Raw genomic sequence first — 22,531 nt, forward strand, 5'->3', positions numbered from 1 at the left:
GAGTCTGCTAGCTTATCTGCTCAAGTGTCAGCCTTTCCCCAGAGTCGCTCTGTGCTCTGGCTCCTGGCGTTGGCCAAGGCAGCCACACCCAGCCGGCTTTTGAGGACAGTTAACAGCATGTTATGCAAAGCACAAAGAAATTGAGGAAGTCAGTACTGCATCCAAGTGCAGGGTAAAGCAAACAATGCTAGGCAGATAGAGTGAGCCATTTGCTGTCAGTGAGAGGAACGTGTGTCAGAACATAGGAAATGGCAGCATCAAATCATGCAAGAGAAAGCAATTAGCATCTACCAGAGAGATGGAGAAAAAGAAAAGAATTGCAGTCCCGGCTGATAACGTTTCTAATAACGCAGAAAGCAGGCAGACCGCACCCCGCCCACCGGCAAATGCTCACCCTCTCGTCCCGCATACTGCAGTGAAACAGCCCGATCAAGCAGTAAGGTCCGCAGGTGCCAAAACCCCGCAAAGTGTGTTAAATGTCTTAAGACTAGAAATAATTAACATTGAAGTGTAATTATGAAAAAGCAAAACCTGAAGGGATAGCTCAGCTGCAAGAGCCCTTGTTGTTCTTCAGGACCACATCAGAGGCCTCACCACCACGTGCAGCTCCAGAAGATCAGACACAGAAAAGAAAAACAAAGAAATGTTATAAAAAAAACAAAAAAAAGGCTGGAGGTGCAGCAAGAAGAGTAGAGGAAGAGACAGATGATCAACAAAGACAGTATTTGAAAATGTCATGAAGAAACCCATAGCTTCATACACTAATTTAAATATGTAGCCACGTGTTGTGGTGGTTTGAGTGAAAATGGTTTCACTCCACAGGGAGCAGTATTATTGGAGGTGTGGCCTTGCTAGGAGGAAGTGTGTCACTGGGGAAGAGGAGAGGGGAGGTTGAGGTTTCAGAAGCTCAAGCCAGGCCCCGTGCCTCACTGTCTCTTCCTGCTGCCTGTGGATCTGGATGTAAACCTCTCAGCTACCTCTCCAGCACCATGTCTACCTGCGTGCCGCCATGATGTAATGGACTGACCCTCCGAACTGTAAGGCAGCCCCAATTAAATATTTTTCTTTACAAGAGTTGTCATGGTCATGTCTCTTTATGGCAATAAAACCCTAAGGTATGCATATACGTATATGTGTGTGCGTATCTATCACACTAATGGTGTGATGTAATGCAGTTTTAATTAATTCCGAAACGGGGAAATCAGCACAGCAATTGTGCAAGTAGTGAAAGTAAGAGCAAAGAGAACATATATTAGCACGTTTTAAAATAGCTATTTAAGCCAAAGGAAAATCAGCACAGCAATTAAATCATGCCTTGAAAGTGAAGAAGAGGATAACTGACCGTGTCTCAGGAATTCTCACAACTTAAATCTGCGAGGGAGAGGGAAGCCTTCAGGACTTTTATCATTCAAAGGAAAATGTGGGAATGTGTTGAATTTTGCATTCGCTTAAACAATTTAAAAATGCTCTGGGCCAGATGACACATCTCTCATGCCAGCGCTAGTGAGACGGAAGGCAGGAGGATCAGAAGTTCAAGGCTAGCTACATCATAAGTTCAGCTACATCATAAGTTTGAGGATAGCCTGGGCTACATGAAACCATGTCTCAAAAACAAACAAACAAACAAAACCCCAAGAATTTACAAACCTAGCAATAAAATCAACTTAAGAAAAGCCTGGAGAGGGAATAATGAAAATTAGATGAATTTAACTAGGTAGAAAAGAGAAAATACAGTTTAGAAATCAGAGCCCGTTCTCCGGAAAAGAGAGACAGCCCGGCTGGCGGTTAGGAGCACTGGCCGCTCTCAGCGTGTACATGACAGTGTCCAGCCTTGTTCCAGCAGGAGGCTCTCACCGAGTGTAGGCCAGCCTTGTCTGTGTCATGAGATCCAAGACCTCCAGGGCTGCAGAGTGAGGTCCTGTCTCTGTGTGGCAGGTGTGTATGCGTGTTTGTGCGCGTGTGTGCGTGTGTCCGTGTGTGTAAAGTGGAGGAAGATATCTAAGGTCAATTTTTGGTGTCCGCACACGCACAGACAAATAGGCAGGCACCCCACCCCACCCCCACATTTTAAAAAAATTCTAGAAAACATTAACGGACAAAAGTCATGAGGAAAACTGACAAAGGGGTCGACAAATCAACTTTGTAAAGACATAAAGGATCCTGTGAGCAAATCTGTCTAATCGTGATAGAAGGGAAAATTCCAGAGTGATGTCAACTTTTCCAGCTCTGGGGACTGTGTCTGTGGTGTTTGCACGTTTACGTGGTGTATGTCTGTGTTTCTATGTGTGTGGAACGGAATGTGTCTGTGGTGTTTGCATGTTTATATCAGTGTACTGTGTACTGTGTGTGTGTGTGTGTGTTTGTGTGTGTGGAATGTGTCTCTGTGCGTGTGTTTCTGTGTGTGTGTGTGTGAGTGTGTCTATAGCTCCCTTGTTCATTTGCTGAGAAGTAGCATCACCTTGACAGCAAATCAAACAACAGGATGTGCAGGACTGAGTGACGGTCCTCTGCAATGATGCACAAATGAAGGCTGGAGCAGAGCTGGGGCATATTCTGCCTCCAGCCAGCAGGCCTCCACATAACCCCAGTTCTCGCCAGGTTACCGTGCAAGTGGAACCTATTTCCACTTAAACTTCCAACAAAACAGAGTGGGACAGAGACCAGGGACATCACACACCGGCCACAGTCATGCCCTATGCTTCTTATCTCCAACTTCAAAATCCAGAAAATATTAATAAACAGCATCAAGTAACACGAACTCACTTATGAGCACTTCTTCAAAGATAAATTTGATTTGCAGGCTTATAACACTAATGCAGACCACGGCTTCCACTGCCTTGAAAATAAAATTTCCTTAAACTCAGAAGGCCTTCCCCATACCGCCCCATGCCATAACTCGCTCACAGCCAAGGTGCAAAGCCAGGTCTACTTGATTCCCAAGGGCACATTTTCCCCCAGTGGAAAACTCCTTGAGGGGCAATCAGTATTTGTAAGAGCGGCTTCCATCCTGACCCAGGGACACATGTGTTTGAATCCTTTGATGACCCCCTTCAAGGAGACATATTCCTGAAAGCCCACAGGAGTTCACTCACTACAGTTTTCCTACTTAGTTCTGAGCTTTTCTTCACATTAAATACCTGAAGTAAAAGAAGTCTTACTCATTAAAAAAAATCCTAAGAGGCCTGACTTCCTAGCTGGCCTTACAGTATCTCAGCAGGCAAGCTGCCTTATTATTTGTCTGACCCTAGCTTGCCACATCCTGGTGAACGGGACAGCAATATCAGAGGAAGATTTCCTTAATGGGACATCAAACAACTGGTTACAGGTAATCAGTGGCACCAACTGCTGCTCAAAGTTTAACTTTAAAGTATTATTAAATACAAATTCTTTTAAAAAGTATTTGTTTTAGTTGTTTGTGTGTGTGTGTGTGTGTGTGTGTGTGTGTGTGTGCACATGTCGTGACCACACACAACGTCCAGAGGACATTGGAGCCTCTGGAACTGGCCTTCAGAGCTGTCAGCTGCCGTGTGTGCTGGGAGCTGAACCCCAGAAAGGATAGCAGGCGCTCTTACCCACTGAGCTGTTTCTCTGGTCCTGAAGTCTCTTTGGGAAAGAGAACTGGCTTGAGCTGTGGAGTCAGCTTAGTTGGCAAAGAGCCTGCTGCATTAGCCTAAACATCCACGGCTACACTGCTCTCCCTAACCGTGTCAATGTGTGTGTGTGTGTACACGCATGTGAGCCAGAGGTCAACACTGCATGTCCTGAATCATTTGTGTTGTGAGACACTCCCTCACCGAACCTGGGGCTCATGCTTTGACTGGCTGCCAGGGACCCTTCTGTCTGCCAGGGCTGAGATTTCAGGGCTCTTAACATAGGCGCTGGGGACCCAAACACAGCTCTTTATGCTGTGTGTCCAGAACTTTACCAGCTGAGCCATCTCCCAGCCTTATTCCTCCTCGTTCTGTTAGACATGGCCTCGCTTTGCAGCGCAGGCTGGCCTGGAACTCACTATGTAGACCAGGCTGGCCTGGAACTCACAGAAGCCCAATTAGCTCTGCCTACAGAGTGCAGGCACGCACCGCCACATCTGGCTCTTGCTCCTACTTCTTTTCTTGAGGTGGGTCTGGGGTGATATCGGGACAGGGTTTCTCTGTGTAGCTTTGGCTGTTGTGGACTCACTTTATAGACCAGGCTGGTCTGGAACTCATGGAGACCCACCTGCCTCTGCCCCACAGAGCACTGGGATTACAGGTGTGCGCCACCACACCTGGCCTGTTCCTACTTCTTAAAGCTCCTTTGGGTCCATTCCCAATTCAACAAATGGACCCTTCTGTACCCTAGGGCTGCCTCCTAGTCCCACTTAACCATTGCTACCCTGACTAGCCAGCCAGACCAGCTCATAGGAAGGAATTAGCTGACCTTTCAGCCTCTCTGCTCTTGCTCTTTCCTAAGCAAGGGAAAGAAAGGCCTGTTGGGCTCCCAGCAAACATCGGCTGTGAGACCCTCTATGCACTCCTGCGCATACCTGCAATCCATGACATCATCATGTAGTGTCCATTCTGTTACCACCCATTTCTCTCCAAGGACTCAGCTGAGAAACCATCTCCAATGCTGCTCAGCTAGATGACGAGAGAACAAGAGCCGATCCCACTATACCTGCTCCGGTTCTCCCCGTGGAGAAGCTTCATCCTTCCACCCACACCAGCAGAAAACCCCTGCCTGTTGGTTCCCCGTATCCTGTGCTCAGAATTCCCCAGGAGGAAATGCCTCTTCCCGCCTACCTACCAGCCACCTGGAATCTGAAGATGGCGGGCACAGAACGCCAGGGAGGGGCTGCAGAAATGCTCACGGTGGAATTGGCACGGTGTTGAAGGTCGAGGCACACTTCTGGGGTCCTGCTGTCTGTGGTCACACTGAGTGTCTCCTCGTGAATGGATTCCACAGCATCTGGCTGCTGTCTTTCAATGTGTATCTTTAGAAGAGGAAAGAGAAGGGAAAATCCATATGACTCTGGTCAGAATGACGATACTTCACCGTGCTGAGCGCTGAGTCTCTGTGGCCTCATCTTAGAAACTGTAACCAGGGAAGAGTGCCAGCTCTACCATGAGGACCTGGTTAGACACAGTCTAATCAACCCAGGGACTATTGAATCCTGAGCTGTGGCAGGAGCGAGAACTCTGGGAGTGCCACAGATGATCAACCATAAAAGGAGGTTCTGCTACCCATCAGCATATGCTTCCGGCCTTGCTGGCGGGGAGAAGGTGGAAGGCACAAGTGCCTGCAAGCCAGCACTGCCGAGAATAAACACAGAGGCATGTGCCGCTACCACACTTCGTGGGACAGCATATATACATCAGGCGCCCTAAAATCCCACCCACTTTTTAAAAGGGCAAAGGGACTGGAAAACAATTAGACAAACCACATTGAGTAGGTGGCAGCACTAAGCAGTATGACCCGGTTGTCATTTTCCTAGTTATAGAAGCATCATTGTTTTACCTTCATGGCTGCCTGTATGAATAACAGCATGTAAGACCTGTTAAAGAAAATAATTCTTTTCTAATGAAGGGAGGTTAAACGTAGAATCTAAACTTGTCTTGTCTTGGTGTTGGCTCTAACTGAAACACCAGTGTGTTTGCAAGAATCTTTGTTTAAAGAGGTGTCCCAAGAAACTTTACAAAATGAAGGATGTTCACCTCGACTTGAACATACAAGCAAGACTGTATACCAAGTCATATGCCAAGTGGTTACCTGTGCTGTCTCATAAGCTAAAATAGATAGATTGTTACTATTCATTTGCAAACAAATGTGGTTTCAATTTGACTGGAGGAAAGAAGGGAAAGACAGCAGAAGGGAGGGAAGAAGATGGCATGTGTGTGCATGTGCGTTTGTGTGTGTGTGTGTGTGTGTGTGTGTGTGTGTGTGTGTGTGTGAAGCTCCTATACAGGCAAGTCCTTCTGGCTCACACTTGCAGCTCTGCATTGCAAGGTAAAGCAGCTCACTTTACTTACCTTGTACATGATCTTGGAGCTTACTCTCTCTGGGCTTATTTGCCACCTCACACAGGAGTCATTAAACATAGACACATCATGAATTTCTATCGTTATTTCTAGAACAGAAAAAAAGAAAGAAAGAAAGAAGAATTGACTCATGAACCACAGCAGCAGGCTTTAGGGAAATCCTGGTGGACTCAGGGCCTTATCCAGCTGGCATCTCTGCCGCTCACCAGTCACTCTCTGGTTCAGATGAGGAGCTGAGCAATCCCAGCCATCCCAGGCAGTTCATCATGAACGAGCCTGGCCCACTGCCTGACCAGACAGAAAAGGAGAAGATGACTGCCTGAGGGCGGGGAAGAGCTCCAACTGTGATGGGCCTGGCAGGCCACTGGATGCCACTGGTGTTCCACTCGCAGGCTGGACCAAGGCCTGGAAGCTTCCTCATAACCGCACAGGGGAGACCTGCTTCAGCCTCCCTCATCCTATCCTGGGTGGAAAGCATTCGTTCAGGTGACTGCTGTTCCCTAAAGGGGAGTGGCTCAAGTCACCATGAAGGAAGAGCCCTCAGGAAAGCTGAGGATGACCTGAGTTCCCCATAGAGTCCCTGATGCCCCTGGGACTCCTCTAGCAGAAACCATGCCATCCTGATGGAGTGGGAAAGCAAGATTTCTCTGGATTCTGCTTCTTCTAGACAACCTGCACTTCTGGTTTCATGTGATAAATCTGGCGATGTGGAAAAACACACGGGTTTCCTTAAGTGACATAGTTTCCAATGGATCCAGCCAGCCAATATTCAGCATGGCATGGGAGAAAACCTACCTTTTCGTTTCTTAAAATCAAATTTGCTACAGATAAGTAAAGCTATTTTCATTTGCAAATGACATGATCTTATATGCAGACACCCCTAAAGAATTCAAACCTTAAAACAACAACAACAAAAACCCCCACAAACCTAAGAAGGCTAGAAAAAGAGTTCAACAATGCTGTAGGACACAAGGTTGATAAGCATTCTGTACAGTAAATGGATGATTAAAGGATAATCAAGCAATTGATTTTATAATAACACCAAAAGGAGGAAAAAGCAAAGCAAACAAACAAACAAACAAAAACCCAAACACTTTAAGTTAGGCATTGCACTATCACCTTTGGAGACAAGAATTCTCGTTTCCTCAGAAAGGAATATCCTACGGCCCTATTCAAGCTTTCCTGTGGTGCCAACGCCTCACAGGTTCCTGGGGCTCATGCATGCCAGCCCTGATTCACTTTGACAACATGACTGTGTCTTGCCTCTTATCCTGGAGTTTCCTCTTTGTATGTAGCTCATGCACTCCGGCCCATGAAGCCTGGAGGGGGAAAGGAGTTAAATCCCCTGGAGACAGGAGCTAGTGGACAGTCATTGCCTCTCCACCCCAGCCGCCAAGGCAGTGCCTTGAGTGACTCAGGGTTCACAGCCTTTCAGAATGCTGCATGGCACTGCAGCAGTTCCTCCTACCCAGGGGAGACCAGGACGTGGGAGCATCCTCACACTGGCTCTTTCTTGCCCTCAGTTACTCCTCTTGGTCCCCAATTCTGCTTCATGGGATTTTACTCCTGTGACATACTAATACAAACTTCTGGTTCTGTCTGGAGAGAAACTCAAGGTAAGACCTCCATCAAGGGAAGTGGGAAGGGCTGCTTGCCACATAAGCGCAAGGCCTTGAGTTTGGGCCTCAGAACCCGTGTTTGTTTGTTTCCTTATTTCTTTACTGTGATTAGCCTAATGGGCCACTGGCTGCCACTGGAACTCACTCAGGGAGGCTGGAGCAAGGCCCCGAACTGGGATTGGTGTTACGTGCTTCTAACACCAACACTAGGAAAATGGAGGCTGACAGATCCCTGTCCCGTAGGGCAGGTGAGCGCCAAGTCAGTGAAAGGCTTCAGTTCAACAGCTCCAGTTTGGTGCCACAGCACCCACATCAAACAGTTCATAACAATGTACTTGTGCCACTCCAAGGGATCCGACACAGGCACCTACAGCCGCTGTACACAGCCACACAGACGTGCCATTAAAAACAATAACCTTTTAAAACTAAGAAACAAAACAAACGGAAATGAGAATGATAAATCGACAATTGCTTACCTCAGGAATTACACTCCCCAATTAGGTCCTGTTTCTCCCCATATAAATCTGTTCTCAGCCACTGAGAGGGAAAAGGAGCCTGAAACTTGAGCAGCTGTAGGGTTAGCACAAGTCTCCTGTACAGAACCAAGGTCAAATCTGGATCCACCTAGTCTACCGATCTCCATGTTCACCAATAACGTATTTACTAACTCATCCTGTGCTGGCATTATCCAGACCCTGGGTCCCACCACGCCTGTTTTCAGGTAAATCCAAGCTACATATTAGTGAGAATAAACTGAGGCTGAGAAAAACCACACATTTCTGTAGAGATATCAGAGTGTCAGCTATGAAGCCTAAATAATAATAATAATGATGATGATAATGATAATAATCATAGGTTTCTACATCATTGGTCCTTCACAGATAATGTGAAAAAAGAATGCAGTTGTCAGCATGAATAAGCAAAGAAATGTAACGACCTTGTTGGTTTACCTCCTTGGGTAGCAAAGGTGATGCTGATACCAGCGTATTAGCCGGGATAAAATTCTCGTGCTGAATTGTACTGGCCACTTCTGCTGCTGCCCTTTAGCATGCCTGCTCACTCACACAGCCTTCTGGTGGTGACTCAGCAGCTGTTCCAGAGGAACAGTGCTTCCCCCGAATCTTCTTCCTGAGTGGCCAATAAAGCAAACAGCCTTCCTATTCGGGGCGCCTGTATTACCCAAGTAGAGATTAGAAAAGGGTTTCCTGTCTTGTTCTTCCTTTTTGCTCTTTCGCTATGACAACTGTAAATGACATCTCAAAGATGCCATCTGCCTCTAGCCTGTGCCATGCTCTGCACAGATGGGACCAGATCTGATTATAGAGACGCCAGATATCCCATCCCAAAGAATAGATGTCTTTTCCCACCAAGTACTGACAAACAAGTTGAAAAGACTTACAAAAATACCAGGTGTTAAATGCCTGCATTAATGCTGCCCTTTGAAAATACAGCACTTGGTAAAATATACACTAATTCTAATTATGCCAATAATTGAAAAACACATAGGGGCTGACAAGATGACTCTGTGGACAGAGGCACTTGCTAGCAAGCCTGATGACCCCCACATGTGCACAGCAGCAAGCATGTACCCCACACACACACACACAACTAAGTTAACAAATGCCATAAAACCTGAAAAGAAAGGAGGAAGAAATGGCACATATTAAAGTCCTGTTTGGACCAGTCCTTCTCCATTTCCTGCTCATGGCTCACAGAATTGCTACCCAATGCCAAGCATCCTACCATGTCAAACACTGGACTTCGAAGAAGACTAGACCAATAATTCTTCCCCCAAGGACCATGTTGCCTAAAGGAAGGAGCAGATGCACACACAGGCAAATTGCAGCTCAATAGCTTTGTCCCAGGCTACATGCAAATATGAAAGGGTACAGAGCAGGAAGACAGCAGCTCTCCCTGGAGGACCTGGGAAATTCAGTTTCATGGTGGGGACAGCCTTGGAAGATAAATGGCTGCAGAGCAGGGAGCAGGAAGAACAGCAAATCTGAATATCAGGCCAGTGAAAGGGGGAGACAGGGAGGAGTAGTGAGGGGGAAACGCCAGGGAGAACAGAAGTGAGGCTGCAGAGGAAGCACAGGATGGGGAAAGGCTTTCCTACCAGACTGAGGACAGACATGTCCCTGAACAGAGACGAGCTGCAGCATAATGATGGGGACGTTTTCCATTTGGAAGGAAGCACTAGACTACAGAAGAACCGGAGGTCATAAAGTAGAATATAATACTATTTACTCAATGACAACTATATGTCAGGCTCGGACTGCTTCTCACAGTCCTGATCTCATTTTCCCAGCAGTCATAAGCAGCAATAATAAAAACAATAAGGGTTGAACATTTATTGAGTTAAAACTCAATATGGACCAGCGAGTATGCACAGGACTTTACCCTTCCAAATACCCTGATGACTGGACATCATCATGTTCATTCTACAGTCCTGAGGCTTGGATGTTAAGTAACTTGCAAGGGTCAGACAGCATGAGGGACCGAGTCCAGACTCACAATTAGACGGGTCAGACCCTGCCGCTAAGAGCCTTTGTGCTGAAGTAGTCAAGAGGCTACGAGATGAAATTGGGCTACTATTATGAAACAAGAAACAGTTCTGAAGAAGATGAATGGGAGGTGAGGGGGAAGGACAGAGGAGTCCAGGCTGACTGCCAGCCTTGGAGCTCAAGAGGCTGAATGAATGCCCCTTCACTGCTCTCCTCAGAGACACAAGAGGCAGAGCAGGCCTGTAAGAGAGAGCAAAGAACTGCACTGAGGACACGTGAGGTATGAGTTACCTGCTGACTGTCCAATGGGAAAATAGCCCAAAAGCCATGGATTTGTGGTGGGCGAAAGTAAGACACCCAAGTAGGTCAAGGAGAGGGCATCAGTGGCAGCGCACCAAGAGAACTGATATCCAAGGAGTCCCGGGGACAAGGGCAGGAAAGAGGGCAGGAGGGGCCACTAAGAACATATGCCCAGGGGGTGAAGGAAAGAAAGGCCATAAAGGGTGCGGCCTCCTTTCATCTCATCTTCTTCACTCCGTCCAGGCAGGGAGGGTTTAGCTGTCATTAAGGCCAAGCCGCAAGGCCAGCCTCCCTGTTTCTCAAGCTAGCAAAGGCCGCCTCCCTCTCCCCCACCCTTTATCTGTTTTTCCTTGATAAAATGCCACTCTGTCGTGCTTACACTTGGGGTTTGACCTTGGACAGAAGCAGGGAGAGCAAGAATTGAGCCTGTCCAGTTGTAGGACGTATAAACATCTCCAATTCGACACAGAAAAGGGCCCCCCAAGGTCCTACTGACTCTGCCCTAGATTTGGGATAATAAAGTACTTGGGCTTGCTTTGCTTTGTCCATCTGTGACGGGTGGGGACTCACACAAATATACTATGTGTGCACACGTATGATACACATATGAACACATGTCTTCATACGTGTGTGCTTCTATGGATTTTGGCAGCTGTTAATACTTAGTATTTATCTGTGCAGCACTTAACTGTTTTGTAATTACTTAGTAAATGTCCCACTTCTCAGAGTGAAACTTTATCATAGCAAAAACTGTACTTATCTCTCTAAAGTTAACAAATGCCTAAGACAAAGACAATCATAAAGCATTTTTATTTCTGGTGGATCGGTTAGATGAATGAATGGATGATCCACAACAGTAAAGTTAGAGAAGGAGGAGGACAGAGCATGGATTTAGCAGTGGTCATTCATAGGGGAAGGGAAATGGATGCCTAATTTCCCCTTGGCAGGCTGAGATAAAAAAGGGAAGGAAGGGACTACGTGTACCTAGATTTTCAGAAGACTCTGTACAAGGTTGGGGACCAGTCTGGGTTACTCTCTCGATTTACAATTTGGGACCCTTCTTTACTTTTGAAAACACTGCAAGAATAAGTTCAGGTGGGTAAGTTCAATATCATTTCCAGTCTAAACAGTTCCTGATTCCAAAAGAGAAACAATAATCTCATGACACAGCTCTGAGGCCATTTCCAAACAGAGTGCAAAACAAGCACACTTTGATGACAGCAGCAACAAAGGTGTCTGCTACAGTCTAATTCTTCCCTTTGTAGTGTGAAGTTCTAGGTTCAAGTCATGTAAAGTGGGTAAAAGTGGCATGCCTAAGTTCCTAAGGTGAATTACATATGCACATGAACACATATGTGTTTATTTGGGTATTAATTTCTTAATGCACATTAGGAAAACTACATCTAGTTCAATAGAGTCATGATATGCCACATTTTACAAAGAATCATTGATCAGTGCATTAAAACTACAAGTTTAGATTGTTTGTCAGGCATGGTGATATATGTCTATAGACTTAGCTGTTTGGGAGGCGATGGCAGGAAGATCTCTTGAGAACAAGAGTTTGAGACCAGCCTGAGCAACATAGCAAATCTCCATCTCAAATGTGCCTTTATGTGTGTAAAATGTGTATGTGTGTGTACTGTGTGTGTAATTTTAAGAAACAAGCTATGTAAATTATGTCAAAGTTCATCAGGCTGGTATGCAAATAGTTCAAGCTTGGGAGAACAGGAAGTGTGGGACTCCAGGGCTCCCAGACTTGAGTTCAAATCATAACTCCATCAAGCACTAGTTACAGAATGATCCTAAGAAGATTGCTGAACCTCCGTGAGTCTCACATCACTGGGCTATGAACTGAAAATACCTGCTTTACAGGTTTTGAGGGTGAAATGAAATCAAACATTAGAGGCCCCAGGAGAACTCTGGGTATGCAAGCTGGTGTTCAGTGAGCGCGGCAATACTGTTGGAGCCCAAATATTGTACACATATGCAGACCCAACCCAGCCAATGTAGTCATGCACATTTACCCCAGTCAGCCTTTCTTCTCCATTTAAAACGTGCAGAGCTGTAAGTGAGTGCTCACTGGGCTGGCAAGGAGGGTCGACCACCAAGGAGGGACAGAGGGTAAGAGGCGCTTTTGTGGTAGTACCCAGAGCAGGCTATGGGATGATCAACAGTCTATGTTTCAACAAAGTTGTTCTCTCCAAGAGCTGGAGTGCTGGAGTGATCGGAGTGTCAGCCTTGTAATCATTAACCCAGACTCCAAACATGAAAGACAAATGACCTGTGCAGAATGGAAGCCAGGGGCAGCCTTATCAACAAGGGATCAGCCTCTTTGATCTTGACAGAAAACTGACTCACTAATGTGAAGCTTCCACCTCAGGTTTTTCCAGACACTGAAGTAGTTGCCTAATTCCCAGCTGTCTGGAGTTTCCAGTTCAAACTGGCCTTAGAGAGAAAAAAGTCCAACCTCCTTCGGCCCTAGGAAAAAAAGTCCTACCACCTTGTTAGAGTTCATACTCCATTAAAAAACATTACAGATCTGTGCCACCAACACAGGGCTTCACACATACTTTAAAGTAATTAAAAACAATCCATGTACAGAGAGTTTACTCTCCCCAGTTTGGAATAAAACACAGAAGAATAGAAAGAGGGGTAAATGGAGGAAGGATGATAGTGGGGAAAGAAGCTGTAAGTGAACACTGAATACAGTAAGTATGGAATAGACGGGGGGGGGGTCCAGATGCCAGTAAAGACGCTGATGAAAAATGGGGAAGAAGAGGAGGGGCAGCTAAGCAAGAGCCATGACAACCAGCATCTCCTCGCTCCGTTTCCAGAAGCTTCTCCAGCCCGCCGTGCCAGAGAGGATCTGCACAGAAGCATGAATTAATCAGCGTGTAAATCACTCCCTTTATCTGAGAAAATCGAATTTAGCTGCCAGTCCTGATTGAGGGCACACAAGCCTCCTCACAGAAAGAGCCTAGCTCCCAGGGAGAATGCCTTTTTCTCTCCTAAAATCAAAGCTTGCATAAGCCCATGGAAACAGCTGCAGCTGGAACCACAGACTTAGTGAAAGTGGAGGGCTGAGGACAGTAATTATAATTAGCAGTTATATAACATGTTTGTTCTTCAAAGTGCTGTACAAGGATCGGCTAATTAATAGCTTACTGTGCCCCGTCTAGCTCCCCTGGTTTTTCAGGTAGTGACTAATCCTTGTGCCGCCACTGGACTCTGAACGGTGGCAGCAGAGGACCTTGAGCAATGAGACAAATGGCAAAGGGGCCACAGCTATCCCCGCTCCCTAACAAGTGATTCCTCAGGGAACAGGTTTCTGGGAGAAAGCTGTCTCCCTTTCTCCAGCTAAGTCCTGGAGGTGCTGCTAGAGATGCGGTCATGAGCTAGAGAGTCCGTTAGTCTAGTTCAGTTCATCCTCAGGGAAACCAGAAGCCCCAGCCCTGGAGCCCTCGGTCTTGCTGCTGGCTTGTCCTTGCTCCTTAGCTCAGCCAGTGAGACATCTGCAAAACAAGGGTTCTCAGCCTCTGTGTTTCCTCACTCTGTACCCTACATCTTTTGCATTTATAATGGTGATAACTAAAAGGAAGAATTTTCTACCCACTCCAGGGATTTCTTACCCACAGGATCCAGCAGTCTATGATGCTTTGAATTTCTTTACAAACCATTGCAGGGACATATGAATATGCATTTCCTTGGGGAGGGGTCTGATTCTTCTACCGCATCATAAGTTCCAAAAATGTAGAGCTTCACACATAGGGCACACAAAATACATATCTTTGGGATGAATGGGTGAGCAGAATGGATATCATCAAATTTCTGTCTGTCAGGGATGGGGAGATGACTCAGTCCACAGGTGCTTGCCACACAAGTGTGAGAAGCCAAGTTTGACAGCCAGAACCCCGTAAAAGGAAGGCATGGAGGCCTACTGTGGTAGTCCTAGTGCTGAAAACACAGAAACAGGCAGATCTCTGGGGTTCACTGGCCAGCCAGATCAATCTAACTGGTAAGCTCTGGACCAATGAGAGATCTTGTCTCAAAAAAAAAAAAAAAAAGTGGCTGGACCCCTAGTAACAACACCTGAGGCTGACGTCTGTCCTGCACACCTATACACACAACCAAATGCACCTACAGAAACGTACTTACACACACACAGAAAATAGAATTTAAAGTGCACTTTTATATATAATAGAATATTTCTCACCTCTCAAAGGTGAGGAAAATGACATATCCTCCATTGGTGGTATACCCTAAAAATACTATGCTAAGTGAGATAAGTGACACTGGAAAAAACCTTCAAGAACTATATGATTCTACTCCCATGAAATGCCTACAGCTGTCACATTCCTGTGAGACAGAAAGCAGAATGCAGGATACCAGGGTCTGTGGGGAAGGAAATGGGAAGCTCCTGTTTTAAAAGATGAGATGTTCTGGAGACTGGTTACACAACAATGCGCATATACATGACGCCAGCGACATATATATGCGAAAAGAATCAATGTGATGCATTTTTTATTTTGACACAGTTAAATAAAACAACTCCTTTGGTCATCTTTTGTCTGAAAAGCCGTCATGTTATATATGTTAAGAATATACTTCTCTGCTGGGCTCGGTGGTGTATGCCTGTGATCCCAGCACTCAGGGAGGCAGAGAGGCAGGCAGATCTCTGTGAGTTCAAGGCCAGCCTGGTCTACAACTTGAGTCCAGGACAGCCAAGACTACACAGAGAAACCCTGTATTGAAAAACAAAACAAACAAAGAGTATACTCCTCCAAGAAAATGATTCATAAAACAGATTTTCTCAGCTGGCTAAGGAGAGAAGGCAAACAAACAAACAAACAAAAGAAACAAAAAACAAAACCAAAAAAACATAGTGAATTATGGTGTTTCAAAAGATGGATGTGTAAAATATTTCATTTTCCCAACCCACCTTCTAAATCATCAAGAGTAATCTGACAATCCTAAAGCCAGATGCCCACCCGCATAACCAGCAGAGGCAGGCAGCTCTACCCTCTGCCCCCTTGGTGCTATGTCTCAGGTACCAGGGGCCCAGCAGGAAGGAATCTATACCTGTGCATGTGTAAGTGCTTTCACTCCAGGAGCCTTTCTCTGTGCAAACCGAAGTGATGTTTCCTCCAGGACTTTCAAAGCCCTCCTGACAGACATAGCGAGCCACACCCCCGAGGCTGGAGCTGTGATTCCCCACCAAGATGGCATTCTGAACTGCAGGAGGACTGCCACAGCTGATCTCTGCAACGAGAGGTAACAGGACAACAAAGATGAGCCGGCTCCATCCCTGCAATTAGGATCTCAGAAACAAATGTTTCATGATGACAGAGGCCCTTCATTTGGGAAACGAGAAAACACATACTCCCTCAAATAATTCAAATGTGATTATATAAAATCAGGGTTGTCTAGAAGCATAGGAAACTGGTGAGCCTGAGTTTAATAAAATTTTCAAATGTACACACAGAAAAAAGAGCCAAATTATGAGATGGCTTATGTATAGCGCTTGTCTATGAAATAATACTTAGGGCTCTTTACACCCCGAAGTTCTTTAGAACTCTTTACTATGTATCTTCAGTTCCTTAACTCATGAGTAGATGATAGTGCAATTGTAGCAACTGTTGTCAACTGGACAGCAAATAAAATATTACAAAATCCTTGACATTCTCAAAGCAGAGCGAGCACAGAGTGTTTGTCTTTCTACACTCGCATCACGCACAGCCCTGGGAGGGAAAAGCACTTGCAAAGAAGCGGACAGATCAGAAAGCATTAAAGTGACTTGAAGTTTTTTCTGCAATCTTTAAAAATAGTGGGCTGCCGGGCACAGTGGCGCATGCCTGTAATCCCAGCACTCGGGGAGACAGAGGCAGGTGGATTGCTGTGAGTTCGAGGCCAGCCTGGGCTACAAAGTGAATCCAGGACAGCCAAGGCTACAAAGAGAAACCCTGTCTCAAAAAAAAGCAACAATAAAAAAGATAGTGAGCTATTTACACAGAACTTTACACAGAAGAAGAGCATGACATGGCCATTTCAGATCCAACTAAAGCAGACTTCAGAGCACAAAAAAGTTTTCTTCAGAGACTTTTAGCTTTCAAAAAAATCTTGTGTAGCTCTTCCAACAAAAATTCAGACGTACTTAATAAAATATTGACTTAAAAACTACTTGTAAGCCTGGCACTTGGCTGAGGTCCAGCAACTGAAGGTTTAAGGACAGCCTGGGCTGCAGAGCAAGACACTCTCCAAACCAAATGCATGCTTAGTGAACAGACCATTTCGCCTCTGCCCCTGCCCTCTGCCTGCAGACAGTATTCATGGCCCTGAGTTTCGTTCAGTTTTCTTCTTTACACTTCACTGATGGGGATGACTCCAATGAGGGGTTCACTTCTAGATCTAAGCCCACTTTCCCAACATCTTTTTGGGGCCTTTTTGAAAAATCATTTTAGATAAAGGACATAAAACATACAAATAAATATGAATGAATATGCAGGTCTGTCTTAATACTGAAACATCAGAAACAACTCAGATGTTGAAAGATGAACTCAGATGTCAAAAGAGAACTGGGTGCTTGGTGTGGTGGACTGCCTATAATCCCAACACCCAGGAAGACAGTGATGCCAGCCTGGGCTGCAAAAGGCCCAGGAGGAGATAGAGGAAATTAGGCAAATAAGCTACAATGCTCTTGAGCAGTCATAAAACGACCAGAAAGATCCATACACTAGTAGAGACGATATCCGTGACACACTAGTGAGTCCGCAGGTTTCATCTGTACAATACACAGATGTCTCTTTTGCATGGTTTTCCCTTTCTTTGATTTCAAAATTAATTACATACATATGCTGAGCAGTGGATTGTATATGCATTTCAAAAATACATAGGAACTTGAAAAATACTATTTATTGTCTGTTGACAGACTCTTACAGTTTCAACAACAACAAAATTCAAAAGTAACCCAGTTTGACGAGAACACAAACCAGAAAAGGTCTAGATCTTCAGAAATGGAGCAGACAGGTCTTGGGTAAATCATGGATGAACAATGAATTTGGCAAGGTACACAGATCAGTACTATTTAAACTGGACGACTGATTTGATATTCTTAAATGACTTTACAGGTTGAGTAACGTAAGACAATTAGCAACAGAAACACCGTTCCAAAGGTTTTCAGTGAGACTCGAGCAGTGAGGTCTAACGGACAGGTGAAGCTAAATCTGTCACTGATGCAGCAGTCAGCCGTTCACAGGGAACAGCAATAAAATAGGAACACTGGGACCGTCGTTCATCATTTGCGTGGCAGAGTGAGCTAGTAACACACCTGAACTTCCATGCCCATCTCCTACGCCACTAAACAGAGAGTAATGGCGCATGCCATCACTGTCAAAGCCGCCCTGAGCAGAAGGATCAGAAGCTCAAGGTAAGTTAGGTAATGCATGCTTTTAATCCCAGCTTGGGAAACAAAGGCAGGAGGATCGCTGTGAATTCAAGGACCACTTGTTCTACATAGTGAGTTCCAAGTAAGCCAAAGACATGAAACACTCTCAAAAATAAACAAATAAATAATATAAGTTCAAAGTCATTCGGTCTCAACACACGCACACACAGAGAGAAAGAGAGAGAGAGAAAGAGCAAGAAGAAAAACTATAAGAATCCCATATGTAATCAGTAATCTCAGCTGCACCTAAAAATGAAAAGGGAAAAAATATCCTTGTGCTATTCATTTTGATTTCAAGTTTTCTACTTCATGTGTAGAAAGCCAGGAAAAGCTGCCATTCCTGACATCCACACCTTTAAAAATAAAAAATTCACTTATTGAGCTAAAGCATTCAAAATAAAGAAAATGTACATGATGCTCCCACATCCCCCTCAGCCATGCTTGGCTGTAGGAACAGGCAGTCTCAGGAAGCCTGCTGTACAAGCTATCAGCCCAGTCACCTGGGAAGGTGAGGCAAGAAGGGCTGTCTGAGCTGCACTGTGAGTTCAAGGCCAATGGGAAAATAAAGAAAAAACTTATTGCAAAATAAGAAGTAAATGTGGGCCAGGGTTATAGCTCAGTGGTAGAATGCTTACCTAGCATTCACAAGGTCCTAGGTTCAATCCCCAATGCCAATAAATGAATAACTAACTAACTAAATAAATGAATGAATAAATGAATGAATGAATGAATGGAAGACACGCTGGAGGAGGCTTCTCTTAAATCCTTGATGCAGAATTGGTGGAACTTGCTCTTCTCTGCCTCATTACAGATGCTTGGGCTTGTTGTAAGGCCTAGAATTACTTTCCTAAGAGACTCTTTCCAAATAAGAGTCTCATCTGTTGCCATTGGAGTTATCCAAAGATCTGTAATAAGTACAGCAGCCAAGCCCACCTCATTGGTTTCCTGACTGAGATTTAGCTTTCAGTCAACACCAACTCAAATCACAGGCAGTTATGGGCCCAGAATGAGGCAGTCACTTCCTAGGTCCCATGTTTGCTCATAGGGCTCTGTTTCTTTTCATGCGTGTTTAACAGACACGAGACCCCTTGGCCTTCACTGTGTTTTTCCAGCAGCAAACACATTGCAAGGCATCAGTATCGTTTGTGTGCGCATGAACAGTCAACCAAGCGAGTAGCTAATGCTTTCTAAGACTGTCCAGTCACTCACATACATCTAATTTAAGCCAGGATTCAACTAGAGCATGTAAGAGAAGAAATAAAAAAACAAGGGCTGAAAATTGAAACACTAATGAAGAACTAGAGTTGAAAATGCTGCTTTCAATGTGCCTTCAGTATGGACTCGTAAAGGTCTCAGCGGTGAGGTTAGGAAAGAAACCCAGCAACAGATCATTGAATTATTGAGGAATGGATGTTCTAAGAGAATAAGAGTATGGAAAACAACGAGGTTGGTCTCCATCTTAAACATATTCAAGAGCGATGAAGGGCTTGATGACTTTAGCTGTGCTTGCAAGAAGCTTGTAATTAATAGCTAAAAAAATTGCCAGATTGATGGGAAATGATTGGCTTGGTCTCTAGAGAGGAAGATCAAAGGCAGATGGTACCTACAGCTCTGTGAGTTCCCATTACTGAGATGTTCAGGCTGCACAATCCCTTGGCAGAAGATATTTAGAAAAACTGTGTGATCTGGACGAAACACACTGTTCTAAGCATTTATCAAGAATCACCCAGGGGGTGTATGGACGTGTGCGTGTTGACTATTGGGGCTTTAATGTGCAATGGCAAACATGTAAGCCCCATGTTTGAAGCCTTTTTCTCCAGCCAGTGGCACTGTCTTGGGAGCTTGCAGAACTCTGGGGTATGGTAAGTCCAAGGCGGGAGACACACATTACCTGGCAAAGGCCTAGCTTCTGGCCCTGCTTCGAATCCCTTCAGCTCTCCAACCCTCCAATATAGAAGGTATGCCACCAGCTCATGGCTCTTGTGGACAAAAGTAGCTACCACGCCTTTGACACCGTAAAGGACTATTTCCCTTGAAACAGGATCTAAAATAAATCATTCTTCCCATAACTTATTCTATCAGTTGTTTTTGTGGCAGCAACCAGAAAAGTAACACAGAAATCAGTGCCAGGAAGTGATGTCGCAGCTGTAATAAAGTTGACTGTGTGGTTCATAGGCCTTCTGAACTAGCATTTTGGACAAATGTTGAAGAATTTGAAGCTCTGGATTAGAGAAGCCTTAGAATAGAGCTTAATGGGTCATTCTGGTGGCAGCTGGGAAGACCAGAACACCAAGAGTCGTGCAGAGAGCTAAGGCCCAGACCATCAAGCTTCAGAGGGCAGGGCTTCTGTGGAGCTAGGGGCTAATTGTGTCACAATCTGTTGAAGGGTCTAGTTCTACCCAGACCCCAAAAGTTTGAGTGAGGCTGAATTTGAAAGTATTATATTAATTTGTTTGCTAGAGAAAGCTTTTTAAGATGTCGTAACATCAACGGCGGCAATGCTGCCATTCATTTATTCTAGCTAGATTTATAGTTAGAATATAAATATAATACTATAGAAAAATATTATATTATTTATACAATATTTGAGATTGAAGAGCAAAGACTATACTTTCAGGGATCGTTCCTATAGCTCATTACTGGAGATTTAAAAGCAGAACAGAAAGAAGTTTTTCAAGTGTGCTCTTGGCAGAGAAAGAGAGACATGCGGATGTGGACAAAACAGTAGTTGTCAGAAGAACACCATTAAAATGAAGCCTCAAACTCTGGGTAAAGGCACAAAAGATGTGGTACCTTTCAGAGTGAGATCCCACTCAGCGAAGGCTCTGGGATATAGACCTGCGAGCTTATTTTAAAGTGTGCTTTTATAAGAAGAGTGCCTGTGGCGAGGGAGGGAAAGGCTCTGGGAAGTAGACCTGCAAGCTAATTTTAAAGCGTGCTTTTATAAGAAGAGTGCCTGTGGCAAGGGAGGGAGTCTGCAAATAGAGAGCGGCCACTGCAGGATTCCCTGCCCTTGCTCAAACAGGACTGCCTAGGAGATGTTTTTCCTGGGGTCAGGCAGGCAGACGATAGGAGACCAGTACGATTATAAACGAAGGCCAGGATTCATCTCCAGTGACAGTGGAATTTGGTGATAGTTCTGCAGGCATGTAGAATGCAAATGTTCTCGGCTCATAGAGGCTTACATCAAGATTTCAGGAAAAAAGGCAGTAAGGCCAGCAACGTTTGGCAGGGTTAGATTCCCTACCTGGGGCTCCTGAGTGGGCTGAGCATGAAACTGTGATGGCTATGGTAGACACATCAGAAAGGTGGCTGTGTGCAAGTACCAAGCAGAGCTTGCCCAGGGGAAAGAACACACGTGCCCAGATAATGCTACCATAGGCCCTGAAAGCTGGACACGGCACTTTCCCTGCTGTGTTTCAGTCTTGCTTTGCTCTAGCCTTCCTTGCTATCATCCAGTTTCCCCCTTTGGGATGGGAAGATTTACCCTCAGCCACAGTATACTGGAAATACGTATGCATGTTTTGACTTCACAGCCAAGAGTATGCCTATAGCTCAGAAAAGACTTCAGAGACTCTTGACAGTGTTGAAACTGTTAAAACTATACGGACTCTTGGAGTTGGGCTAAGTGTGTTTTTAACTGTATGATGGTCATCATGAGCGCACTGAGGCCAGAAGTAGAATATCATTTCAGTGTGACATGATTCCCTTGGGCTCATATGTTTAAAGACTTAGTCCCTAGCTGGTGGTACAGTTTTGGAAAGTTGTAGAAACTTTGGGATGCAGAGTGTTCCTGAGTGACACGGGCAACTAGACCCTGAGGATTGTAGACTGGTCCTGATTGCAGCCCAAGCTCTCTGCTGCCTCACCTTTGCGGATACAGCAAATGCCCCCACAAGCTCCTCCTCCTGGGGATCAGCCTCTTCAGCCTCCATGCCTTCCTCACTGGGATGGACTCCACCTCCCAAAGCACAACCCGGGAGGAACCACTCATCTCTGGCGTTGTTTGTGCCAGGGGCTTTGTTACAGCATTGAGGAATGTTAGCTAGCATGAAGAAGGGTACCCTGTCTCTACCCAGAGAGAACTCTCCCTGTTCGGCTGTACTTAGCAGGGGTCCTGGATGCACACATTTTTATAAGACTCAGTTGATTTTGCTGTATATCCTCAGCTAGAATTTGGGGTGAGGTTTTTGTATTTGCTGTTTTGGTTTTCCTCGTGGGTTGGTTTGTTTGGTGTGTGTGTATGTGTTTAAAGAGTCTTGATGTGTGGACCAGGCTGTCCTGGCTAGAGCTCAGAGCAACGGACTCTGACCGATAGCCATCACGTGACTATGGGCTCAAACACCGACTACTACTCACTGCACCACTCCACAGAAGGACCATTTCTCATCATAAAGGTGGAGATGTCTCAAGTGCATAACAGGTATCCAAAGTCACAGAAGTAATTATGGGATACCCAGAGTTCACACAAGAGCTGCTCCATCTCTGACATTTCCTAGTATTTTCCTCTCTGCCCGTCCTTACTATTCCAGAAGCACTTTCTCCCTCAGACCTAGGAGGATTTTTCTCAAATACTAACACTCCAGGACTGATAGAGCTGTGAGTGATGAAAGTTCCCTCCAGTCTTCCAGTCTGTGCTGATTTGTTCAA

The 22,531-nt window shown here is 45.3% G+C and overlaps 1 protein-coding gene across 1 annotated transcript in view; it reads right to left on the reverse strand.

The window, feature by feature from the left end:
- The window catches only part of Susd1 (sushi domain containing 1), a 124,400-nt gene that overhangs the window by 55,863 nt on the left and 46,006 nt on the right, over positions 1 to 22,531 (reverse strand). The window contains exons 7-9 of the mRNA XM_055611612.1: positions 15,520 to 15,699; positions 6,009 to 6,106; positions 4,786 to 4,972 (exon numbers count right to left, since the gene is read on the reverse strand). Coding sequence (XP_055467587.1) covers positions 4,786 to 4,972; positions 6,009 to 6,106; positions 15,520 to 15,699 — 465 coding nt within the window. The remainder of the gene's footprint in view (positions 1 to 4,785; positions 4,973 to 6,008; positions 6,107 to 15,519; positions 15,700 to 22,531) is intronic.

The sequence above is a fragment of the Psammomys obesus genome, unplaced genomic scaffold (assembly GCF_907164565.1).
Source record: "Psammomys obesus unplaced genomic scaffold, mPsaObe1.curated_primary_1811, whole genome shotgun sequence".
Lineage (NCBI taxonomy): Eukaryota > Metazoa > Chordata > Mammalia > Rodentia > Muridae > Psammomys > Psammomys obesus.